General features: G+C 43.0%; 1 protein-coding gene across 6 annotated transcripts in view; it reads right to left on the bottom strand.

The window, feature by feature from the left end:
• LOC110521611 (ras-specific guanine nucleotide-releasing factor RalGPS2) overlaps window positions 1-23,371 on the bottom strand; it is a 136,062-nt gene that overhangs the window by 60,328 nt on the left and 52,363 nt on the right. For all 6 annotated transcript variants that reach the window (XM_021599289.2, XM_021599288.2, XM_021599291.2 and 3 more), the window contains exons 5-6: window positions 23,173-23,223; window positions 1,527-1,610 (exon numbers count right to left, since the gene is read on the bottom strand). In XM_021599289.2, coding sequence (XP_021454964.1) covers window positions 1,527-1,610; window positions 23,173-23,223 — 135 coding nt within the window. The remainder of the gene's footprint in view (window positions 1-1,526; window positions 1,611-23,172; window positions 23,224-23,371) is intronic.

The following is a 23,371-nucleotide window of genomic DNA, read 5'->3' as shown; positions in this document are numbered from 1 at the left end:
ATGAACATTTGAACATCTTGACCATGTTTTGTTATAATCTCCACCCGGCACAGCCAGAAGAGGACTGGCCACCCCACATAGCCTGGTTCCTCTCTAGGTTTCTTCCTAGGTTTTGGCCTTTCTAGGGAGTTTTTCCTAGCCACCGTGCTTCTTCACCTGCATTGCTTGCTGTTTGGGGTTTTAGGCTGGGTTTCTGTACAGCACTTTGAGATATCAGCTGATGTACGAAGGGCTATATAAAATACATTTGATTGATTGATTGATAAAGTGACTAGGCAACAGGATAGATAATAAACAGTAACAGCAGCATATGTGAGAAAGAGTTAGTGCAAAAAAGGTCAATGCAGATAGTTAATAATTATTCTGGTTTGCTATTTATCTAACAACCTATGGGTTTGAGCTTGAGCATTACTGAAAGATGGCAGCCTTCCCCTTGTCATCCAAAGCCTGAAGCCAATAACAGAGTTGAAGGAAGACTGCTAAGACTGGAGCTCATGCTAAGGACCTCTCCCTGCCTAAGCCCCATTATTCACAAGGCTCCTTTTACTTGGCTGATGCCTGCCGGCCGGCTGGCCCTGTGATGTGCAGCTAACTAACATCTGTAACGGCCGTTTGGGGAACTTTCCACAGAAACACATTCCTCTAACATCATCTCATACGGAGTCTGCAGGGTCTTAAAGACACTCTTAAAGGGGCAGGGAGAAGATGGAGGGTAGTAAAGACACTCAAATGGACAGGGGGGAGAGACCGGGGAGATGGGAGAAAGGAAAAGGGGAAGAAGGAGACATGGAGCAGGATAAAAGGGTAAGGCTGCCCGTGCGTCATTAGAGGGCTTCCTGCTGATGACTTCACACGTGAGCTCAATTGTACTCATGCACACGCGCTCAAAACACAAATACCCAAGTGTACTAAAACCATGCACAAACACATTATCAGACCATATCCATATCCAAACAGTTTAAACAAACACCAGAGACAGTGAAGGCCAGCTAAGGACAGAGTGTTGGGAAAGAAAGTCTCTCAGGTCTCTTCAGTGTTTATTAGCCATATCATGGACAGAACCCAGTCTGATGAGACCGATAGGATTTGAGAGACCGAGAGAGAAAGAGAGAGAGAAAGAGAGAGAGAAAGAGCAGGCTAAGACAATAGGACAAATGGGATATTTTTAGATGATGGATTGTGTCGTATTCAGGGCTCTAGAGGCCCAAAGTGTCAGGTACAGAATACAGACGAATGCACTGCTGTGAGATATGTCAATGGAGTGTGTGTGTGTGTGTGTGTGTGTGTTCCCTATGTAAGATGAGTCAACAAGTCAGCAGGAGGTATGTTTTGTTACCATGACACCCTCCAAGCTCCAAAACAAAGGATTAGGAAAGAGAGGATGATTTGGGATGTGGTGAGAGAAGAAGAGGAAAGAGGAGAGGATTTAATCTCTCCATGACTTGCTCGCCAAAGCTCATAACTCAGCTCCAGGGGAACATTTCTCCCCCTATCCACCCCCACTTTTCTGCCTGTGTGTGCATTACCTGGTTGAACCTGCGGGTGAAGGCCACAGCATTAGGGGCAGAGCTGTGCTTCTCCTTCTTGTTCCAGCCACAACTTGACAGCTCCTAAACACACAAACATACACACTTAGCCAGAAGTTTACATAAAACACAGTCACAGATTTACATGGTGAACGCATCCACAGGTTCAGCAGCTCCTAAATAAGTCATTAACACAGATTTATACAAAGCACACTCCGGGACAAAAAACAGACAGTCTTGAACGGAGTAAAGAGTTTGTGTATTCCACCAAGGACAAAGTCAGTCTGTTCTTAACAGTTCACTGAGAGGGGAGGGGGCACATTGGGACACGATAAGAAGTGTGAGAGAGAGAGGAGTAGGTGTTTTAGGTCAGAAACAGAGAGCTGAAGGGTAGCAGTGTCAGAGTTGTCATAAGGGTAAGTAACTATCCCAATCGGAGGGGAGCAGTTGATAATGGTGCACTTGGACAGACTGAACTGGCCCTGAGAGAGTGGAGACCATAGAGACAGACAGAGCAGGGAGAGCCCTCTCTGGATAAGGGACATTATCAGGGGGCCAGAGATTTGCCAGGGGGCAAGGGACACAGTGATGGAACAGTAGGAAAACGTGTTGTATTCTCTATTAATCAGCTGAACTATTCTCTTGATGACCACCTCCGAGACTGGCTGCCTGATTGTCTGTCTGGAAGCAACAACCTCCTTCACCACTAGCTCCAAACAATCTGGCCCCGTGAGCTACACACACACCCTGGCCAAATAAATCATGTGCAATGGCCCTGTGTGTGTTTCTGTGTGGAGGGGAACAAGTATTTCACAGATATTAAAAACAGTGTGTGAGTGGGTGCTTTCAAACTTCAGCATCATCAGTTCTAAGAAAGCAGAGATGGCGTCCCCTGTATTGAGTACAACAGGAGCCGAGCGGCGCTTGGTGGGTTGGAGAGGAGAGAGAGAGAGAGCAAAGAGGAGGAAAGGGAGAAAGAGAGAGAGCAGAGGTCCAGAGCCTCATGACAGCAGCTTTTAGCAGGCCTCTGTAAACTGTTAAACTGCTGCCCTGACAGACACTCTACACCACTGAGTGAGAACCCCCTTTGTGTGTGTGTGTGTGTGTGTGTGTGTGTGTGTGTGTGTGTGTGTGTGTGTGTGCGTGTATGTAGTAGCCCAGTAGTGCCAGCTGTCACATCTCTTACAGCACTCATTTATTTAACCTTCACTCTTCCTTAAACATACGCTCCCCTCTGGCTGTCACTCATCCCTTCTATCCCACTCGTTATCCACTCCTCCACCATTCTCCTCCCCCATCTCCTAATAATGGCTCCCAGATTGGGATGTTCCATTGGGAGACTGAGTTAGAGCGAGTGGGAGAGAGATGGATATACAATAAAGGACTATTGTAGATCCCAGGGGAAGACAATTGTAGTGAAAATGTCTCATGAGATGTTATTTATTATCACACAATTAACTTTTTGGTCCACCAGCAAATGTTGCAGGTAAATGGGAAAATATTTTTTTAGCTAAAATGACACCAACAAAAACATGAAGAAAAAAAGAACAGACATGCTTGGTAATGTTTCTAAAACAATAATTGTATTACTATTAAGAACTAAAATGTGGTATTTTTTAAATTTCATTTTAAGACCTAAATCTTGACGAGATAAAAATGTTCACCTGCCCCTGGAGGGAACTGTGGGAATGGGACTCGAGTCATGTCTGTGCCTGTGTGATTGAGTATGTCTAGGAGAAGAGTGGTCTTCTCTTCCCTGCTAGTTGAAACAGAAAAAATCAACTATGTAAATAGCCAAGAAACAAGGACAAAGTCTCACTTCTGTAGACTTTCGTTTCAAGTAAACTTGACCAACTTTTATGCCTGTGCTTCTAAAATATGTATCTTTGACTCAGCTCTTCACGTGTGCACATCAGCCCCCACCAAGCAGTGTGGCAGCGAGAGGTGGAATAGGCTATATACGGACAGTTTGTAGTTTTGACTTGATGCGATTAATTTACCAGCTATAAAACAAAACGAGGGAAATACTATAAATGTGATCATACTTAACTATTTTTATTCACAAATGCGATTGAAATGCTTGCACAGTGGAGCCTGACCACCCGCCAACGTGGCTGGTGAAATAGCCAATAACTAAATCTACCTGCACTTGGCAGGTGTTAATTTTAGGCCCTGCACACACACACAATATTAAACCTTGAATAAGCACAATTCAATAGAAATATTTCACTAGGTCTCAAAACACCTGACAGTGTGGGGGTTTAACTCACTCCATCCACCAGCAGTATAGAAGGCAGCAACCAGCAACCAGCCACTCCCTCATAACCTTTACCTAAAACTTTATAACTAACCCAACAACACATTCCTCTCATCTGAACTAAAGGAAACCCTAAATGATACCTCATAACAGAAAGTGCCCTACTTACAATGCTATCTCATAAGCTGTCCCAATTACAACCGGTGTGTGTAAAAGTCAGCAGGGAACTGTTGTACAGCTAATTCAAAAGCAGTTACAACTTCATAACGTTATCATCCCATTTCACTCAATAGGCATTAAAAACAACACAGAGCTTTAAAACAGCTCAACACGGATGGCCCTTTAGTGCCTGGGTTTGACGAGGTGGTCCTGGTGAGTGTGTGAAGAGAGGTTTGACGAGGTAGAAGCGTTCAGGAGAACTTTAATGGGGCTAGTAAAGTGCAGTCAGCCTGCTGAAACAAACCACAGATGGGTTTCACTAGTTTCCACAATGTCCTGGCCTAGGGGTGGTCGCTAGGATCAAGTACCAGAATCAAAGTCAGAGAATCAATCAATGATATTACCCTAACAAACAGCTCCAGTCTGTTGTGGAACACCATTTGCCACTTGGTCCATTTGATTTATGTCATGTCTGAGCCATGCCTTTGTCGAATCTGTGACATTGCCTTGTGCTTTGAGCGAACATTTGCATTAAAGTCAACATGATTATTTGAGATGCAGTGATTGTCTTGGCGGTTGTAGTTGGTCCCAGCCCAGTCCTACCCTCACTGCTTTCTAGTTCTAAAATCAGCAATACAGTACACACACCCTTGACTGACAGATGATTCCACAGCATGTATTTTGAAGTCCTCACACACACACACAGCTAAAGCAGCTCCAGCCAAACCACTAACAGAGCCGATCTAATGTGAGATACCACAGCCACTTCTCTGCTCTGGGCCTCGTTTCAGTCAACACAGTGGAAACCTGGACCTCCACACACCCTGTGGACCAGACCAGAACGAGAGAATCAGCTGGAGCTAGAGGGGGGAGAGAGAGAGAAAGGAGGGGAGTGGGAGGTTGACTAAGGTTGACAGCAATCGTAATGGAAAGTAACTTGTGTGTGGTAAAATTATATCCAGGCCTGTGCTGTAATGCCAGGAGACGGAAAGGCAGTAAGAGACAATCCTAATTGCCTGAGTGGCAGTCTTCTGAATACCACAAAAACATTACTTACAGCGCTGACGACTGATTGGCATTCAGACCATTACCTCGCCTGCCTCTAGGAAGACCTATGAAATGTTGGTGTAAAAATGCATCTCTCAAACAGTGCGTCATTCCCTAGCGCCAGCCCCCTTGTTAGCTAGTGTTATATGTTAGGTGGTGGTTAGTTCATCATATCCTGCGAATATGTATGCATCCCTATTCCCTACATGGCTGGTTTTACATGACGTGTAGGAGATAGGCCTATAATGTCCGTTATACTCCTATCCTGTTCACTTTCCCACACAGCTAATGTCATGGCTCATAAAATGGTATGAGAGGAGCGATGTGATCAGACAAACATGTAGACCAGCGGTTCCCAAACTAGGGGTCACCTGATATGAAAATAGGATCACGGGAGAATTGTCAAAATCCAGAAGAAAAAAAATGTATACATAAAAATACACAGTTGTAAACTTCTGACTTCATACACCTTAGCCAAATACATTTAAACTCAGTTTTCACAATAGTAAAAATTCACCGTCTTATGTCAGTTAGGATCACCACTTCATTTTAAGAATGTGAAATGTCCGAATAATAGTGAAGTTATTTATTTCAGCTTTGATTTCTTTCATCACATTCCCAGTGGGTCAGAAGTTTACATACACTCAATTAGTATTTGGTAGCACTGCATTTAAATTGTTTAACTTGGGTCAAATGTTTTGGGTAGCCTTCCACAAACTTCCCACAATAAGTTGGGTGAATTTTGGACCATTCCTCCTGACAGAGCTGGTGTAACTGAGTCAGGTTTGTAGGCCTCCTTGCTGCACACACTTTTTCAGTTCTGCTCACAAATGTTCTATAGGATTGAGGTCAGGGCTTTGTGATGGCCACTCCAATACCTTGACTGATATCAACATAATTGTCCTACCTCATGATGCCATCTATTTTGTGAAGTGCACCAGTCCCTCCCGCAGCAAATTACCCACACAACATGATGCTGCCAACCCCGTGCTTCCCGGGTTGGGATGGTGTTCTTCAGCTTGCAAGCATCCTGCTTTTTCCTCCAAACATAACGATGGTCATTATGGCCAAAATAGTTATATTTTTGTTTCATCAGACCAGAGGACATTTGTCCAAAAAGTACAATCTTTGTCCCCATGTGCAGTTGCAAACCGTAGTCTGGCTTTTTTAAATGGTGCTTTTGGAGCAGTGGCTTCTTCCTTGCTGAGTGGCCATTCAGGTAATGTCGATATAGGACTCTTTTTACTGTGGATATAGACACTTTAGTACCTGTTTCCCCCAGTATCTTCACAAGGTTCTTTGCTGTTGTTCTGGGATTGATTTGCACTTTTCGCACCAAAGTATGTTCCTCTCTAGGAGACAGAACGAGTCTCTTCCCTGAGCAGTATGACGGCTGTGTGCTCCCATGGGGATTAAACTTGCGTAATATTGTTTGTACAGATGAACGTGGTACCTTCAGGCATTTGGAAATTGCTCCCAAGGATGAACCAGACTTGTGGTCTACAATTTTTTTCTGAAGTCTTGGCTGATTTATTTTGGTTTTCCCATGATGTCAAGCAAAGAGGTACTGAGTTTGGAGGTAGGCCTTGAAATACATCCACAGGTACACTTCCAAATGATTCATTTACTGGAATTTTCCAAGCTGTTTAAAGACACAGTCAACTTAGTGTATGTAAACTTTTGACCCACTGGAATTGTGATACAGTGAATTAATCTGTCTGTAAATAATTGTTGGAAAAATGACTTGTCATGTACAATGTAGATGTCCTAACCGACTTGTCAAAACTAGAGTTTGTTAAACAAGAAATTTGTGGAGTGGTTGAAAAACAATGACTCCAACCTAAGTGCATGTAAACTTCTGACTTCAACTATAGTAACCAAAAAAGTTTTAGTTAATTTTCTTCAAAGGAGCCACCCTTTGCCTTGATGATAGCTTTGCACGTGCTTGTCAGTCTCTCAACCAGCTTCATAACCCAACACACCTCCAGGCTGTGTCAAGGCTTTTTGACCAAGAAGAAAAGTGGAGTGCTGCATCAGATGTCCTAGCCTCCACAATCACCTGACCTCAACTCAACTGAGATGGTTTGGGATGAGTTGAACCGCAGAATGAATGAAAATCAGCAAACAAGTGCTCAGCATATGTGGGAACTCATTCATGACTGTTGGAAAAGTATTCCAGGTTAAGCTGGTTGAGAGAATGCCAAGAGAGTGCAAAGTTGTCATCAAGGAAAAGGGTGGCTACTTTGAAGAATCTCAAATATATTTATTTGTTAAACACTTTTGGTTACTACATGATTCCATATCTGCTATTTCATAGTTTTGACGTCTTCACTATTATTCTTCAATGTACAAAATAGTAAAATTATGATTAATAACCCTTGAATGAGTAAGTGTCCAAACTTTTGACTGGTACTGTATGTGATCTTTAAACTAATGAGTGCCCTGGTCCATGTTTGGGAGAAGTTGAGCGTGTTTTCTATTTCCAGTGTGCTTCTGTCTGTGTGTGGTGGGTACAGACTTCTAAGGGAACTGGCATACCACTCAGTGGTATGTATTAGAGCTATCTGATGCCACTTCCCTACTAGCCAAAAACAATCTCTGCCCGCCAAAACCTAATTTACTTCCCCTGCTGTTGATGTAACCACAGGGTAAAAACATGGCTCTTTTACGCTAGTTCTCTCTTGCACTGCTCATGTTTCAGCACCAAAACAGACAGATGAGCATAAAGAGAGATGGAGCTACAGAGAGAGAGGAGGACAGAGACAACAGGATGAAATGCTATCTACAGTCTCTCTAGCCAGGATCCAATCGGACCCACGTCACTCTTCTCTAACCAGAACCAGACCTGGTCAGGGCTAGAAATAACTTTTCATAAAACGGCGCTTGTAAACTACACTAGAAAGACATGGCTTCAGTTACACGTTTTCAGCAGCTCAACAACTTCTTTCCCCTCTATGAATCTGTCTCTTTTTTTATATAGTTTTCCAATTCCCAGAAAACAGGTCCAGAAGCTGTTGAGGGAGACTCAGAGGACTGGATGTCACTGTCATCTTACATGTCCAATAGCCTACCAGCTACCTAAAGCACCTGTGGAGGACAGTGAGCTGAAACATTTAACGTGTTGCAAATTATGAAATCGATAGAGGGGAAGATTCCCTGTTCTATTGGAAAGGTGGAACATAATAAACTCAGCAAAAAAAAGAAACTTCCTCTCACTGTAAACTGTGTTTATTTTCAGCAAACTTAACATGTGTAAATATTTGTGTGAACACAAACAAGATTCAACAACAGACAAACTGAACAAGTTCCACAGACATGTGACTAACAGAAATGGAATAATGTGTCCCTGAACAAAAAAAAGAGGGGGGGGGGGGAAATCAAAATTAAATGTAAGTGTCAGTTTCTGGTGTGGCCACCAGCTGCATTAAGTAATGCAGTACATCTAATCCTCATGGACTGCACCAGATTTGCCAGTTCTTGATCTGAGCTGTGACCCCACACTTCCACCAAGGCACCTGCAATTTCCCTGACATTTCTGGGGGGAATGGACCTAGCCCTCACCCTCTGATCCAACAGGTCCCAGATGTGCACAACAGGATTGAGATCCGGGCTCTTCGCTGGCGATGGCAGAACACTGACATTACTGCCTTGCAGGAAATCACGCACAGGACGAGCAGTATGGCTGGTGGCATTGTCATGCAGGAGGGTCATGTCAGGATGAGCCTGCAGGAAGGGTACCACATGAGGGAGGAGGATGTCTTCCCTGTAACGCACAGCGTTGAGATTGCCTGCAATGACAACAACCTCAGTCCGATGATGCGGTGACACACCGCCCCAGACCATGACTGACCCTCCACCTCCAAATCGATCCCGCTCCAGAGTACAGGCCTCGGTGTAACGCTCATTCCTTTGACGATAAACGCGAATCCGACCATCACCCCTGGTGAGACTAAACCGCGACTCGTCAGTGAAGAGCACTTTTTGCCAGTCCTGTCTGGTCCGGCAATGATGGGTTTGTGCCCATAGGCGACGTTGTTGCCTGTGTGGTCTGGTGAGGACCTGCCTTACAACAGGCCTACAAGTCCTCAGTCCAGCCTCGCTCAGCCTATTGAGGACAGTCTGAGCACCGATGGAGGGATTGTGCGTTCCTGGTGTAACTCGGGCAGTTGTTTTTGCCATCCTGTACCTGTCCCGCAGGTGTGATGTTCGGATGTACCAATCCTGTGCAGGTGTTGTTACACGTGGTCTGCAACTGCGTTGGACGATCGGCTATCCGCCCTGACTCCCTGTAGAGCGGTCTTAGGCGTCTCACAGTACGGACATTGCAATTTATTGCCCTGGCCACATCTGCAGTCCTCATGCCTCCTTGCAGCATGACTAAGTCACATTCACACAGATGAGCAAGGACCCTGGGCATCTTTCTTTTGGTGTTTTTCAGAATCAGTAGAAAGGCCTCTTAGTGTCCTACGTTTTCATAACTGTGACCTTAATTGCCTACCGTCTGTAAGCTGTTAGTGTCTTAACGACCATTCCAGAGCTGCATGTTCATTAATTGTTTATGGTTCATTGAACAAGCATGGGAAACAGTGTTTAATTAAACCCTTTACAATGAAGATCTGTGAAGTTATTTGGATTTTTACGAATTATCCTTGAAATACATGGTTGTTTCTTTTTTTGTTGAGTTTATAAGAGAAGACACCTCACTGGACACTGGTTGAACCAACGTTGTTCGTACGTAATTTCAAAGGAATTGTGTAGAACCAACATAAAATAAATGTTGAAATCTGTGCCCAGTGGGACAATACTACAGATAAACCAGTCAGTCCCCTCTTACACTTCGCTCTGTGGCTTCACTCCATCTCCTCTAGGGAGAAACTTTACTTTCAGGCTCAAATCAAACCATCTGCTTCATGTCAGTTCTTGCATCATAATGGTCATGTCTGGCTTAATCACACACACATTCTTGTAAATGGACCACTGTGTTCTTGATAAAAGCAATAATGTCTGATTTAACCACTCTGCTATGAAAGGAGGTTGATGCCAAGTGTTTTCCACAAGCACATGGCATAGTCAGCCAAATAGAAAAGGTAGACAAGCCAGGATTCCCCGAGCCGGGGTTAAGAATATTTTGCTGAACAAGCTCTATTTTGGTGGCCTCTGGTACATTTTAATGCCTTGATTCCATGCGAAATACACAGCAATATTATTGAATACTTTTGAGTTTCTCACAAATTTGAAAATAATTCATACATTACTGAAAATGTATGAATTCCTTTTGTTAGTTTTTTGGGAAATCATCTAGGCCTATATGATCTATACTATTTTTGAAGTAAGAGAACATTACAACTTTATTTTTACATTTAACTGGTCTTATATTGAGACTAAAGTATTTTATGGCAAGATATGAATTGACACAATGTTTTTTCTTTAAATTATGTATTTTATTTTATTAAATTAAGTAAATAGCCCCCAAAATAATTTAAGCTTACATTTAAATCAAACGAATTGTGTGATGTGCACTTTTTAAATGGAAAAATGGGTCTCTAAAATAAGCAGAACAAATGCTCAATTAAGTTCTGGGTCTATACTTGTTAAGAGAAGAGAGAATGACATCAGTTAAATTAGTGAAAGAAGTTAGTTTGCAACTCCATTTGTGAATTGCAGTGTAATTTATACAAAACAAATACTTGTTTAGCGACTGACCCACAGATTTATTCTCAAATAATCTTTAACTCTACAGGCTTCAAGCACCCTTTTAAGAGGCATTTTCTCAGTTATCTGCAATGCAGGTATGATTGAAGAATGAAGCAGGTGTTAATCATGGGATTTGAAGAGGCATTTGACCTTGATTAAACCTTGATTAAAGCTTTTAAAACAATTCAATCAGTTTCATCATATTTTGGACCAGAGTGCAACTATCGCATCACTAGCCTACTTACACTATTGTCCTGCAGTGAGGAGGATTCGCCATCTTCATCAAATGTTTTCATAATATATCGATAATCAAATGAAATGTTTTTATGAAGTCCTTTTTACATCAGCAGATGTCAGAGTTTACTTGTCCCGATGCCATGTCCCGATACAATGGAGATATTATTATGTTGCGTGATTTATGAATGGCAAGAATATGAGATTGGGTTTATTCAGTCAGTTCGACACCATTAATAAACTACTCTAGCTTGATGTTCAATCAATCAATCAATCAAATGACAGTAAGTCCATGCGCCAGCACTTCGTGACTGTATATGAAACACGCGAAAATAAAATAAATATATGTGCCAGGAAACAATAGGCTAAGTGGATTTCGACCCGCCGTTATCACAATATGGGTCATGCAAATTGACTCCTAGGCGATGAATGAGCATCATGCTCTCTCCCTTCGTGTAAAGACATTTGACTGCCAACACAGCTTACAGAAAACACACTACCAGGTACCGGAAGAGAGTGAAAAATGTCAAACCAGCAGTGTTTCCCTGTCATCGCTCACTTTGTGACTGACAGGCAGACAGACGCCTGTCCTATCAATAGATCGCTAGAAGATGCATATCGTTCATTCTAGCGGGAGAGGGCTCGGCTGAATTTTTTTCCTGACTTGCGAACTGTAAAAAAAATCTAAATTGACAAGTTAATTTAAGTGGAAAAATTTACATGGCTGAAATTGAGTGTACAACTGGTTGTATAGCCGACAGCTGGCTAGAGGAAAGCACTGCAAGCGGTCTGCTCTTCAATGCAGTCAATGTGCGCACACACCAGAGTATGTGAGCGGAGTTGAGCATTTGGAAATCCCGCTCATGGAACACTGTGCCTTCCTTTCCAACCACTCTGCTAAAAAACCTGCTCCTCGCTCACAGGAAAAAATAACTGCTGCTCGAAAAATCACAATTTAACCAACAATTCCACCTGGACCAACCATTTGGTTTTAAAGTGTTGAAACCAAACACTATGATTTGAATTAAATGTATTTTAATAAACATGAAAATGTCAATGTAAGAAGCGCTCATCATTTCAAATTGGCTACATGTCATATTAAACAGCATATAAACACTAAATAGGCCAGAAGCAAGAAAGGGAGCCTAAGAAGGAATCATTTTTGCTATATTATTTCAAGGCTATAGCCTACAAATAAATACATTGTGAAGCGCGTGTGAGTGCTTCACATCTCAGAATTTGAACATTTCGTTGTATTAAATCATTAGTGTATGAATTGCGCATATAGGCTGTGAATTCAAATTAAAAACAAATTAAACCAAAAATGCCTTACTAGTGCCGTTGAATTCGTATTAGAAACAGGGAGCTTGGACAGTGTGTGGCTTCAGGCTCATGTGACGGTGCCTGGAGAGCAGGCCAGCAGAGGAGAAAATCCTCTCTGCACTTGCAGAGCCACTGGGGATGCTAAACACCCTTTTGGCCACTCTTGCCAGGCTGGGCAGAGATGCAGAGTTTATTTTTCTATAGGTATGCCTAAAGGTTGTTAGGCAATATAACCCAATCAAAATGGAAAGCTCCTTGAAAGTGAGAATATGCCAGGTCTATTGTACAGATAATAGAACAAAAATGAACAACTTTTAAGAGATCAGATGTTTAGTTTATAAATACTTTGATACAATGGCACAGTTATCTACCCACCTCGTTCCTTTCTTCTAGCATGTGCACATAGTAAGTACACCTTCATGCAGTCGGGATACATGTCTTTTCAGATTCAACAATGATTCTTTAGTTGTGGACACTACATCACCACACTCCCTCTCTTACTCACCTTCATTTTGCACCTGTGTGCTTGGTCAGTTTCTTTATGGAAATATTTAGTTAACTCCATGACAGTAGCTAAATCAAAGGGCTATAGCAGCACACAAGTAGACTACAAATGCATGCTGGGCCTGGCATGCCCTGAGCTCGTGAAGTGAGAGCTACTGGGGCCGGCCTTCGCGGATGCTCCAGCCTTTGACAATCACGCTCCGCGCTACAATCAAATTGGGCACGCTCCGCTCAGACTCTGGCGCACACAGAAACTCGCTCACACAGACATACCGTGTTAAGACTGTTACGATGTGTTTTATGGTGGTTAGAGAAGCATATTCTAAAAGGGCAAGACCAATATAAAGCCTCAGGTCATAACTCATAACACACAGCTATTTACAGTTATTAAGAAGTTATTAGACAGCACGGTGAGAATATTACTCCATAACATGAGATTAAACATACCAGACCACTGACACAAATATAGCCTACTGCTGACTTTTCATTACAGTCAAGCAGATGACAACTTTTCCATGACGCAGTGGTCTCACAGCTTGCTAGCTCTGCTGCCTGCTTCCATAAACCCTGCTGCTGTAAAATTAATATTACAACTTTAACCAACGACCAGGACAGCTTGGAAACAATTGGACTGAAAATGACGGTTATTTGTTCATTCATAATAAGACGTAAGATATCAACATTAAAAGGAAAGATTCACCCATTTTGAATGTTATGTTGTTTTTGTGTATCTCTGAGCAATGTTCTATCGATTCCCCGATTTGGGTCATTTAATTTGTATCGGAGCTATTGCCTATCAAAGCAGGCAGATATTCGACCGATATCACATAGCATTGCGATTAATCCTCAGTCAGAGTAAAATAATAAATTAAAAACATTAAAATCTCAGTTTAAGATAGATATTTTTTTGCATGGGCTGCATCTCAATCCACCGCTGGTCTTCTGCATCTGTGGTGGAAGGTGGCCGAGCTACAGCAGCGTTTGTCAGATCATGAGACATTCTCACAAATTCTGTAGCATCCAAACAAACTAATATGACCACCTTATGGAATGACCGGACTCTGCACGTACACAATGGTGTCCTCTGTTATGCTGTTTGACCGAAACAAACCCCACGGGACTCATCCGGAGTCGGTAACGCCGATGTGCCTACTTTGGTCTGTAGCGTCTGTAGAAGGGGAAAGAGACTCATGAATAAGATGGTGTGCTCCATGGCCCCCATAACTATCACGGGACTCGTCTGAATGTAACCCATATAAATGACACTAATGTACTTGTCCTCTTGCTCAGTTGTGCACCAGGGCCTCCCACTCTTTCTATTCTGGTTAGAACCAGTTTGCACTGTTCTGTGAAGGGAGTAGTACACAGCGTTGTACGAGATCTTCAGTTTCTTGGCAATTTCTCACATGGAATAGCCTTCATTTCTCAGAACAAGAATAGACTGACGAGTTTCAGAAGAAAGTTCTTTGTTTCTGGCTATTTTGAGCCTGTAATCGAACCCACAAATGCTAATGCTCCAGATATTCAACCAGTCTAAAGAAGGCCAGTTTTATTGCTTTTTTAAAATCAGAACAACAGTTTTCAGCTGTGCTAACATAATTGCAAAAGGGTTTTCTAATAATCAATTAGCCTTTTAAAATGATACACTTGGATTAGCTAACACATCGTGCCATTGGAACACAGGAGTGTTGGTTGCTGATAATGGGCCTCTGTACGCCTATGTAGATATTCCATTAAAAATCAGCCGTTTTCAGCTACAATAGTCATTTACAACATTAACAATGTCTACACTGTGGCCTCCCGGGTGGCGCAGTGGTTAAGGGCGCCTTGGGTCCCTGGGTTCGCGCCCAGGCTCTGTCGTAACCGGCCGCGACCGGGAGGTCCATGGGGCGACGCACAATTGGCCTAGCGTCGTCCGGGTTAGGGAGGGCTTGGTCGGTAGGGATGTCCTTGAGTCGCTGGTGCGCGATGAGACCTGTGGCGGGCCGGGCGCAGTGCGCGCTAACCAAGGTTGCCAGGTGCACGGTGTATCCTCCGACACATTGGTGCGGCTGGCTTCCGGGTTGGAGGCGTGCTGTGTTAAGAAGCAGTGGCTGATCAATTTGATGTTATTTTCAATGGACCAAAAAAAAAAAAAGAGCTTTTCTTTCAAAAATAAGGACATTTCTAAGTGTATATCTCCCCTAGATACATGTTTTACTCTCCTTTATGACATTTATAAATGTGTTGTTCAATGTGTTTCTATGCGCTATAGTAGCAAGCAAAGGCCAAATTCTATATTTTAAATCAGATTGACATTGGTATTTTGATAGCTGAAGGGGTTGTAAAATTCTAAATCAAATAGCTAAAATGAGCCATGGTATGACCATGTTAAAACAAAACCATACGTTAGCTTAGTAGAACCCCCGCCCCAACGGCTTATACTTTTAGAGGTAATCGGAATATGACTTTCAGATCGCGGAAACATCGATCACACATGTCAGATTGAAAATTGTGAGATTGTAGACAGCTAAATTGATAGTTTGCTGTAAAATCGCCTAAACTGCACTATCTATTCACATGCTGATAAGACTTTGGTACTGTGTGTAGCTACAGTATACAAGCTTGCCAGCCCATAGAGATAGTATTGCATTGTGGGTTTCGTAGTTGACTTGAGGCAAAAGGATGTCCACAATGATTTTCACATGTTGCTACCAACCTTATAACACCAAAATTAAACACTTGTTTACAAAAAATATTGTTCTCACATATTATTGTTATTAAACACTGTACATGATAGGAATTGTTGGTTTGGGGTGGATTTTTCCTTAAACGTCTTTATGAGGGTCTGGTGGTGTTAAAAACAGGTACAGTGGGGAAGGACTCTAATGAAGAGAAGTGATCCAGGGTTAATCCCCTACAGTTAAACTACTGTAGTATCACTGGCCTGGTTCAGATTTCAAACACATCACGTCATGGAAAACAGACCTCAACGTGCCTAGTTCTCTTTTGGAAAAACTGATTAATCAGCTTTCATTATTGCATAAAACGTGCTATGTCATGTACCATTAAAACTCTTTAACGTTGAGTAATTAAATCCAAGCTTGGAGAGACTGAGGGCTTTGTACTGCATGAGCAACTCTGACTTCTGTGTACTGTGCATTGACGTCAATGAGAAAGTTCTGTAAAAATTCAAGTTCGGCACCTCCAGTTAAGATTCGGCCCAAGTGGAGAGACCGTCAGATCCAGCTGTGTTGAGTGTCCAGAGCGGTAGCAGAAGGCATGTTTATTTCAGTACCATAACAGGAGGTACTTTATAGGATACTGAAAGATAAGGAGAAGAAGAACTGTCCATTTGTCCGTCCGTCAGTCACAATAAAATACTAACTACAGTCCCAGCCTTCCAAGTCTCTCCAGTCTTGTTATTCACTACTTTCATATGCATAGATTCAATTAGAACCACCGAGTGAATTAACAGGAAGCACACACATCTATACCGTGGACACAGACATTTTTTCCATTCTAGATGTGAGGGGGAAGGAGAGTGACAGGAGTGGTAACTCCAGCTGAAGTCAGGACATTGATGGTTCTCACGCGCACACCAGTGTTTACGTTTGGAAAATGTGGTGCCGGACATTTGACCAGCAACATTTTAATTTCCAGACATTTGAGAAATCTACCGGACCCATATGCTTTGGCTGCAACTGATTAGGGCGTCCACAGACGGTGCTCAGAATGACAGAAATCACATTTAGATTAAGGGCATTCATATTAGCAGAACGTTCTGATGTCCTAAGCCAACAAGACAAGTAACGAACAGCAAAATCCATGGCCTATGTCAATTTATTATCCCCCACAGTATAAAAGTTTACTTATTCTATTGGTCAGCTTGTCGAGAAAGAAATAGCCTATTCCAAACAGACTCTGGGACAGTTGTAGGAAGATTTATTTTTTTAATTTGGAATCTAACTAGTAGGCCTAAGTTACATAAAAAATAAATAAAAAGCAATGAGTCTGATGCAACAGATGAGAACGTTTAGCTTAAAATGTTGATATACAAATGAATTCACATTTTAAGAGTAGCAACGCACACAAGGCAGTAGGCTACGTGCGAATGTTCGTCACAATGCAATTAGCGGGAAAACACTGTCAAAACGACACTGCACATGCCAGTGGTTACACGTGACAGATGAAAATATCTGTTAGAAATTTAGAAAGAGGATCTAATAAGCAAGGTAAGACACACCTCATAACATTCAGGTTTCAAAGAATAAAGTATATGTTCTCAAAATGCATATCCTACAGCCTCCAGGTCGTTGCAAAGTGTGACGCGCTGATGACGTCTTCCGTTGCCATTTGACAGATTTTCCGCTAAAAGGCTCTGCACGCTGTGCGCACGTGACAAATAAGATACTGAACATAACAGATATACTGTAGCCTACACACGCAGCAATTTAATTACACTAAATTATGCAAATTAACCTATAGACCGATAAGCATGACCAGTCAAATGTATTTCCATCGACATGCATTTATATCAATTAAAAGGCTAACAGCATTATTTTACAATGGGGCTTGCGCCAATTTTATTGAACGACTTTTACACTTTTTTTTAGGCCAAAAGCCTGCTATTACCCCCTAACAGAAACTCTGACGCAGACACATGCACAAACACAAACCCACATTAGCGCAAGATCAGAGACAAAACAGTCAGAGCAGGAAGAGGCCTCTGTCCCTGTCAACAAAGTGGGTCACTGTGCGCTCTTCTCAAATTAGGTCAAATGTAATTTGTCACATGATTCGTAAACAGCAGGCGAGGACGAACAGTCAAATGCCCTTCGAAGCAGTATTTTCCCCCAAAAAATCTAACCCAAGGAATAGGTACCAGCACAGAGTCGATATGCAGGGGTACGAGGTAATTTAGGTAGATACAGTGCACTTAGAAAGTGTTCACGCCACTTTGTCCACATTTTGTTGTGTTACTGCCTGAATTTAATATAGAATACACAATACTTAATTCCATTTTGATATTTTTAGTTTTTTTTAGTTTTTTACAAATTAATTAAAAAGGAAAAGCTGAAATGTCTTGAGTGAATAAGTATTGAATAAGCCTTAATACGTTCAGGAGTAAAAATCAAATCACTTAAGTTGCATGGACTCAAAATGCAATAATAAATGTTTAACATGATTTTTGAATGACTACCTCATCTCTGTATCCCACACATGCAGGTAATTGTAAGATCCCGCAATCCAGCAGTGAATTTCAAACACAGATTCAACCACAAAGACCAGGGAGTTTTTCCAATGACTCACAAAGGGAACCTATTGGTAGAATAAATAAAGCAGACATTGAATATCCATTTGAGCATGGTGAAGTTATTAATTACACTTTGGGTGGTGTATCAATACACTCAGTCACTACAAAAAAAACTCCACTCAGGGATTTCACCATGAGGCCAATGGTGACTTTAAAACAGTTAGAGTTTAACGGGTGTGACAGAAGAAAACGGAGGATGGATCAAAAACATTGAAGTTACTCCAAAATACGAACCTAATTAACAGAGTGAAAAGAAGGAAGCCTGTACAAAATAAAAAAATATTACAAACCATGCATTCTGTTTGTCACAACGCACTAAAGTAATAAGGCAAAAAATGTGGCAAAGCAATTAACTTTTTCTCCTGAAACCAAAGTGTTATATGTTATGATTGGACAAATCCAATACTACTGAGTACCAATCTCCATTTTTTCAAGAATAGTGGTGGCTGCATCACGTTAAGGGTATGCTTGTAATCATTAAGGACTAGAGAATTTCAGGATAAAAAAGGAAACATAATGGAGCTAAGTACAGAAGGCCACCCATTACAACCAGCATGTCCAGAGATACAACCTCTCTTATCATCACCCAGTGCCTGGGCTTACCGCCACTGTTCCCGCACCCCACCATACCCCTGTCTGCGCATTATGCCCTGAATATACTCTACCACGCCCAGAAATCTGCTCCTGTTATTCTTTGTCCCCAACGCTCTAGGCGACCAGTTTTGATAGCCTTTAGCCGCACCCTCATCCTACTCCTCCTCTGTTCCGCGGGTGATGTGGAGGTAAACCCAGGCCCTGCAGGCCCTGCATGTCCCCAGGCACCCTCATTTGTTGACTTCTGTGATCGAAAAAGCCTTGGTTTCATGCATGTCAACATCCGAAGCCTCCTCCCTAAGTTTGTTTTACTCACTGCTTTAGCAAACTCTGCCAACCCCGATGAACTTGTCGTGTCTGAATCCTGGCTTAGGAAGGCCACCAAAAATTCGGAGATTTCCATACCCAACCATAACATTTTCCGTCAAGATAGAACTGCCAAAAGGGGAGGAGTTGCAGTCTACTGCAGAGATCGCCTGCAAAGCAATGTCATACTTTCCAGGTCCATACCCAAACAGTTCGAACTTCTAATTTTAAAAATGAATCTCTCCAGAAATAAGTCTCTCACTGTTGCCGCCTGCTACCGACCCCCCTAAGCTCCCAGCTGTGCCCTGGACATTTGTGAATTGATCGCCCCCCATCTAGCTTCAGAGTTTGTTCTGTTAGGTGACCTAAACTGGGATATGCTTAACACCCCGGCAGTCCTACAATCTAAGCTAGATGCCCTCAAATCTCACACAAATCATCAAGGAACCCACCAGGTACAATCCTAAATCTGTAAACAAGGGCACCCTCAGACGTTATCCTGACCAACTGGCCCTCCAAATACACCTCTGCTGTCTTCAATCAGGATCTCAGCGATCACTGCCTGTATCCGCTACGGGTCCGCAGTCAAACGACCACCCCTAATCACTGTCAAACGCTCCCTAAAACACTTCTGCGAGCAGGCCTTTCTAATCGACCTGGCCCGGGTATCCTGGAAGGATATTGACCTCATCCTGTCAGTTGAGGATGCCTGGTCATTCTTTAAAAGTAAGTCAGGAACCAATACACACAGTCAGTCAGGAAAGCAAAGGCCAGCTTTTTCAAGCAGATATGTGCATCCTGTAGCACTAACTCCAAAAAGTTCTGGGACACTAAAGTCCATGGAGAACAAGAGTACCTCTTCCCAGCTGCCCACTGCACTGAGGCTAGGTAACACGGTCACCACCGATAAATCCATGATAATCGAAAACTTCAACAAGCATTTCTCAACGGATGGCCATGCCTTCCTCCTGGCTACTCCAACCTCGGCCAACAGGTCCGCCCCCCACCCCACAGCTACTCACCCAAGCCTCCCCAGCGTCTCCTTTACCCAAATCCAGATAGCAGATGTTCTGAAAGAGCTGCAAAACCTGGACCAGTACAAATCAGCTGGGCTTGACAATCTGGACCCTCTATTTCTGAAACTATCCGCCGCCATTGTCGCAACCCCTATTACCAGCTTGTTCAACCTCTCTTTCATATCGTCTGAGATCCCCAAGGATTGGAAAGCTGCCGTGGTCATCCCCCTCTTCAAAGGGGGAGACACCCTGGACCCAAACTGTTACAGACCTATATCCATCCTGCCCTGCCTATCTAAGGTCTTCGAAAGCAAAGTCAACAAACAGATCACTGACCATCTCGAATCACACCGTACCTTCTCCGCTGTGCAATCTGGTTTCCAAGCCTGTCATGGGTGCACCTCAGCCACGCTCAAGGTACTAAACGATATCATAACCGCCATCGATAAAAGACAGTACTGTGCAGCCGTCTTCATCGACCTTGCCAAGGCTTTCGACTCTGTCAATCACCATATTCTTATCGGCAGACTCAGTAGCCTCGGTTTTTCTAATGACTGCCTTGCCTGGTTCACCAACTACTTTGCAGACAGAGTTCATTGTGTCAAATCGGAGGGCATGTTGTCCGGTCCTCTGGCAGTCTCTATGGGGGTGCCACAGGGTTCAATTCTCGGGCCGACTCTTTTCTCTGTATATATCAATGATGTTGCTCTTGCTGCGGGCGATTCCCTGATCCACCTCTACGCAGACAACACCATTCTGTATACTTCTGGCCCTTCCTTGGACACTGTGCTATCTAACCTCCAAACGAGCTTCAATGCCATACAACACTCATTCCGTGGCCTCCAACTGCTCTTAAACGCTAGTAAAACCAAATGCATGCTTTTCAACCGTCAGCTGCCTGCACCCGCATGCCCGACTAGCATCACCACCCTGGATGGTTCCGACCTAGAATATGTGGACATCTATAAGTACCTAGGTGTCTGGCTAGACTGTAAACTCTCCTTCCAGACTCATATCAAACATCTCCAATCTAAAATCAAATCTAGAGTCGGCTTTCTATTTCGCAACAAAGCCTTCTTCACTCACGCCGCCAAACTTACCCTAGTAAAACTGACTATCCTACCGATCCTCGACTATGTCATTTACAAAATAGCTTCCAATACTCTACTCAGCAAACTGGATGCAGTTTATCACAGTGCCATCCGTTTTGTTACTAAAGCACCTTATACCACCCACCACTGCGACCTGTATGCTCTAGTCGGCTGGCCCTCGCTACATATTCGTCGCAAGACCCACTGGCTCCAGGTCATCTACAAGTCCATGCTAGGTAAAGCTCCGCCTTATCTCAGTTCACTGGTCACGATGGCAACACCCACCCGTAGCACGCGCTCCAGCAGGTGTATCTCACTGATCATCCCTAAAGCAAACACCTCATTTGGCCGCCTTTCCTTCCAGTTCTTTGCTGCCTGTGACTGGAACGAATTGCAAAAATCGTTGAAGTTGGAGACTGATCTCTCTCACCAACTTCAAACATCTGCTATCTGAGCAGCTAACCGATCGCTGCAGCTGTACATAGTCCATCGGTAAATAGCCCACCCAATTTACCTACCTCATCCCCATGCTTTTTTATTTATTTACTTTTCTGCTCTTTTGCACACCAGTATCTCTACCTGCACATGACCATCTGACCATTTATCACTCCAGTGTTAATCTGCTAAATTGTAATTATTCGCCTAACACCTCATGCCTTTTGCACACAATGTATATAGACTCTTTTCTACTGTGTTATTGACTTGTTTATTGTTTACTCCATGTGTAACTCTGTTGTTGTCTGTTCACACTGCTATGCTTTATCTTGGCCAGGTCGCAGTTGTAAATGAGAACTTGTTCTCAACTAGCCTACCTGGTTAAATAAAGGTGAAAAAAAGGAAAGAAAAAAAAAGTACAGGCAAAACCCTACAGGAAACCCTGGTTTAGTCTGCTTTCCACCAGACACTGGGAGATGAATTCACCTTTAAGCTGAACAATAACCTTAAACAAAAGGCCAAATCTACACTGGAGTTGCTTACCAAGAAGACAGTGAATGTTCCTGAGTGGCCGTGTTACAGTTTTGACCTAAAATCTACTTGAAAATCTATGACAAGACCTGAAAATTGTTGTCTAGCAAAGATCAACAACCAATTTGACAGAGCTTGAAGAATTTTTAAAAAGAATAATGTGCAAGTGTTGCACAATCCAGGTGTGGAAAGCTCTTAGGGACAAAAAGGGTCAATGCAGATATTCCAGGTAGCTATTGGTTAAATATTTAAATAACTATTTATTAGCAGTATAGCTTGAGGGGCTGAAGCTGTTTAAGAGCCTGTTGGTTCCAAACTTGGTGCATTGGTACCGCTTCCTCCTCACTCCAGCCCACTCACCTCTACTAACCCCGTCGTCCCTGCACCCAATCGTTCACCTTATTTAATGTCCATTCTGCTCTCCCGCCATCCTTGCTATTTTTCTCATATTCCCCATCCGATCTTCTCATCTCTATCAGTCATAAAAGTGAAGGGCCCAGAATGCTACATTGAGTTTCAATGTGAGTAGAGATCATCAAATGCCTAATCAGTCTGTCAGTCAGTCAGAACAGAACACAAGGGCATGTCAGTCTCCATAAATCCCTTGGTAGCAGAGCTGTGGAAAGGCACCAGAGACAACAGTATAACGTCCTTTAATTGGAGTTTGAATCATTGGCGGGTTCAGGCAGGGAGAACTGTCCCACTCTACAGGCTAGCAATAACACATCCATTTTAACCACTAACCTTACCCATTATCCTATCCTCAACTAAATGACTTACTTTCTTATTCAAATTGATTACTTAAACTGCAACAAGTGCCAAAATCTAATTTGAGCATAGGTGGAACAAATAGGCCTACCCTACACTGCTAACCAATCAGAAGCCAGAGTGATTCCACATGGTGGTGGTGTGATGTGGACGGACGGACGCTGCTTTAAGGGGTCTACTGTGGCCAACGTTAAACACAGGTTATGCCTGAGGTGTCAGCTCACTTTACAAGGTTACAGAGAGCCAGCACACGGATACACATGCTTACACTGGCTTTCACGTAGACCATTTATAGTGTGTGTGTGTGTGTGTGTGTGTGTGTGTGTGTGTGTGTGTCGTGATCATGGTGTGTAAGAAGAGAAGCAGGGGGACAGACAGTCCTGTACCTCACCTCAGGCTGAATGGCTTTGAACACCGGAGCATCCATGAGAGTGATCTGACCCTGGAGAGAAGGGGAGAGAGAGAAGTGGGGGAGAAAGAGAGAGCAGGATAAGGAGAGAGAGCAGGATAAGGAGAGAGAGCAGGATAAGGAGAGAGAGCAGGATAAGGAGAGAGAGCAGGATAAGGAGAGAGAGGCATCAGAGCAGTAA

This window comes from Oncorhynchus mykiss, chromosome 30 (genome assembly GCF_013265735.2).
Source record: "Oncorhynchus mykiss isolate Arlee chromosome 30, USDA_OmykA_1.1, whole genome shotgun sequence".
NCBI lineage: Eukaryota > Metazoa > Chordata > Actinopteri > Salmoniformes > Salmonidae > Oncorhynchus > Oncorhynchus mykiss.
This window is presented reverse-complemented; position numbering and strand designations above follow the sequence as displayed.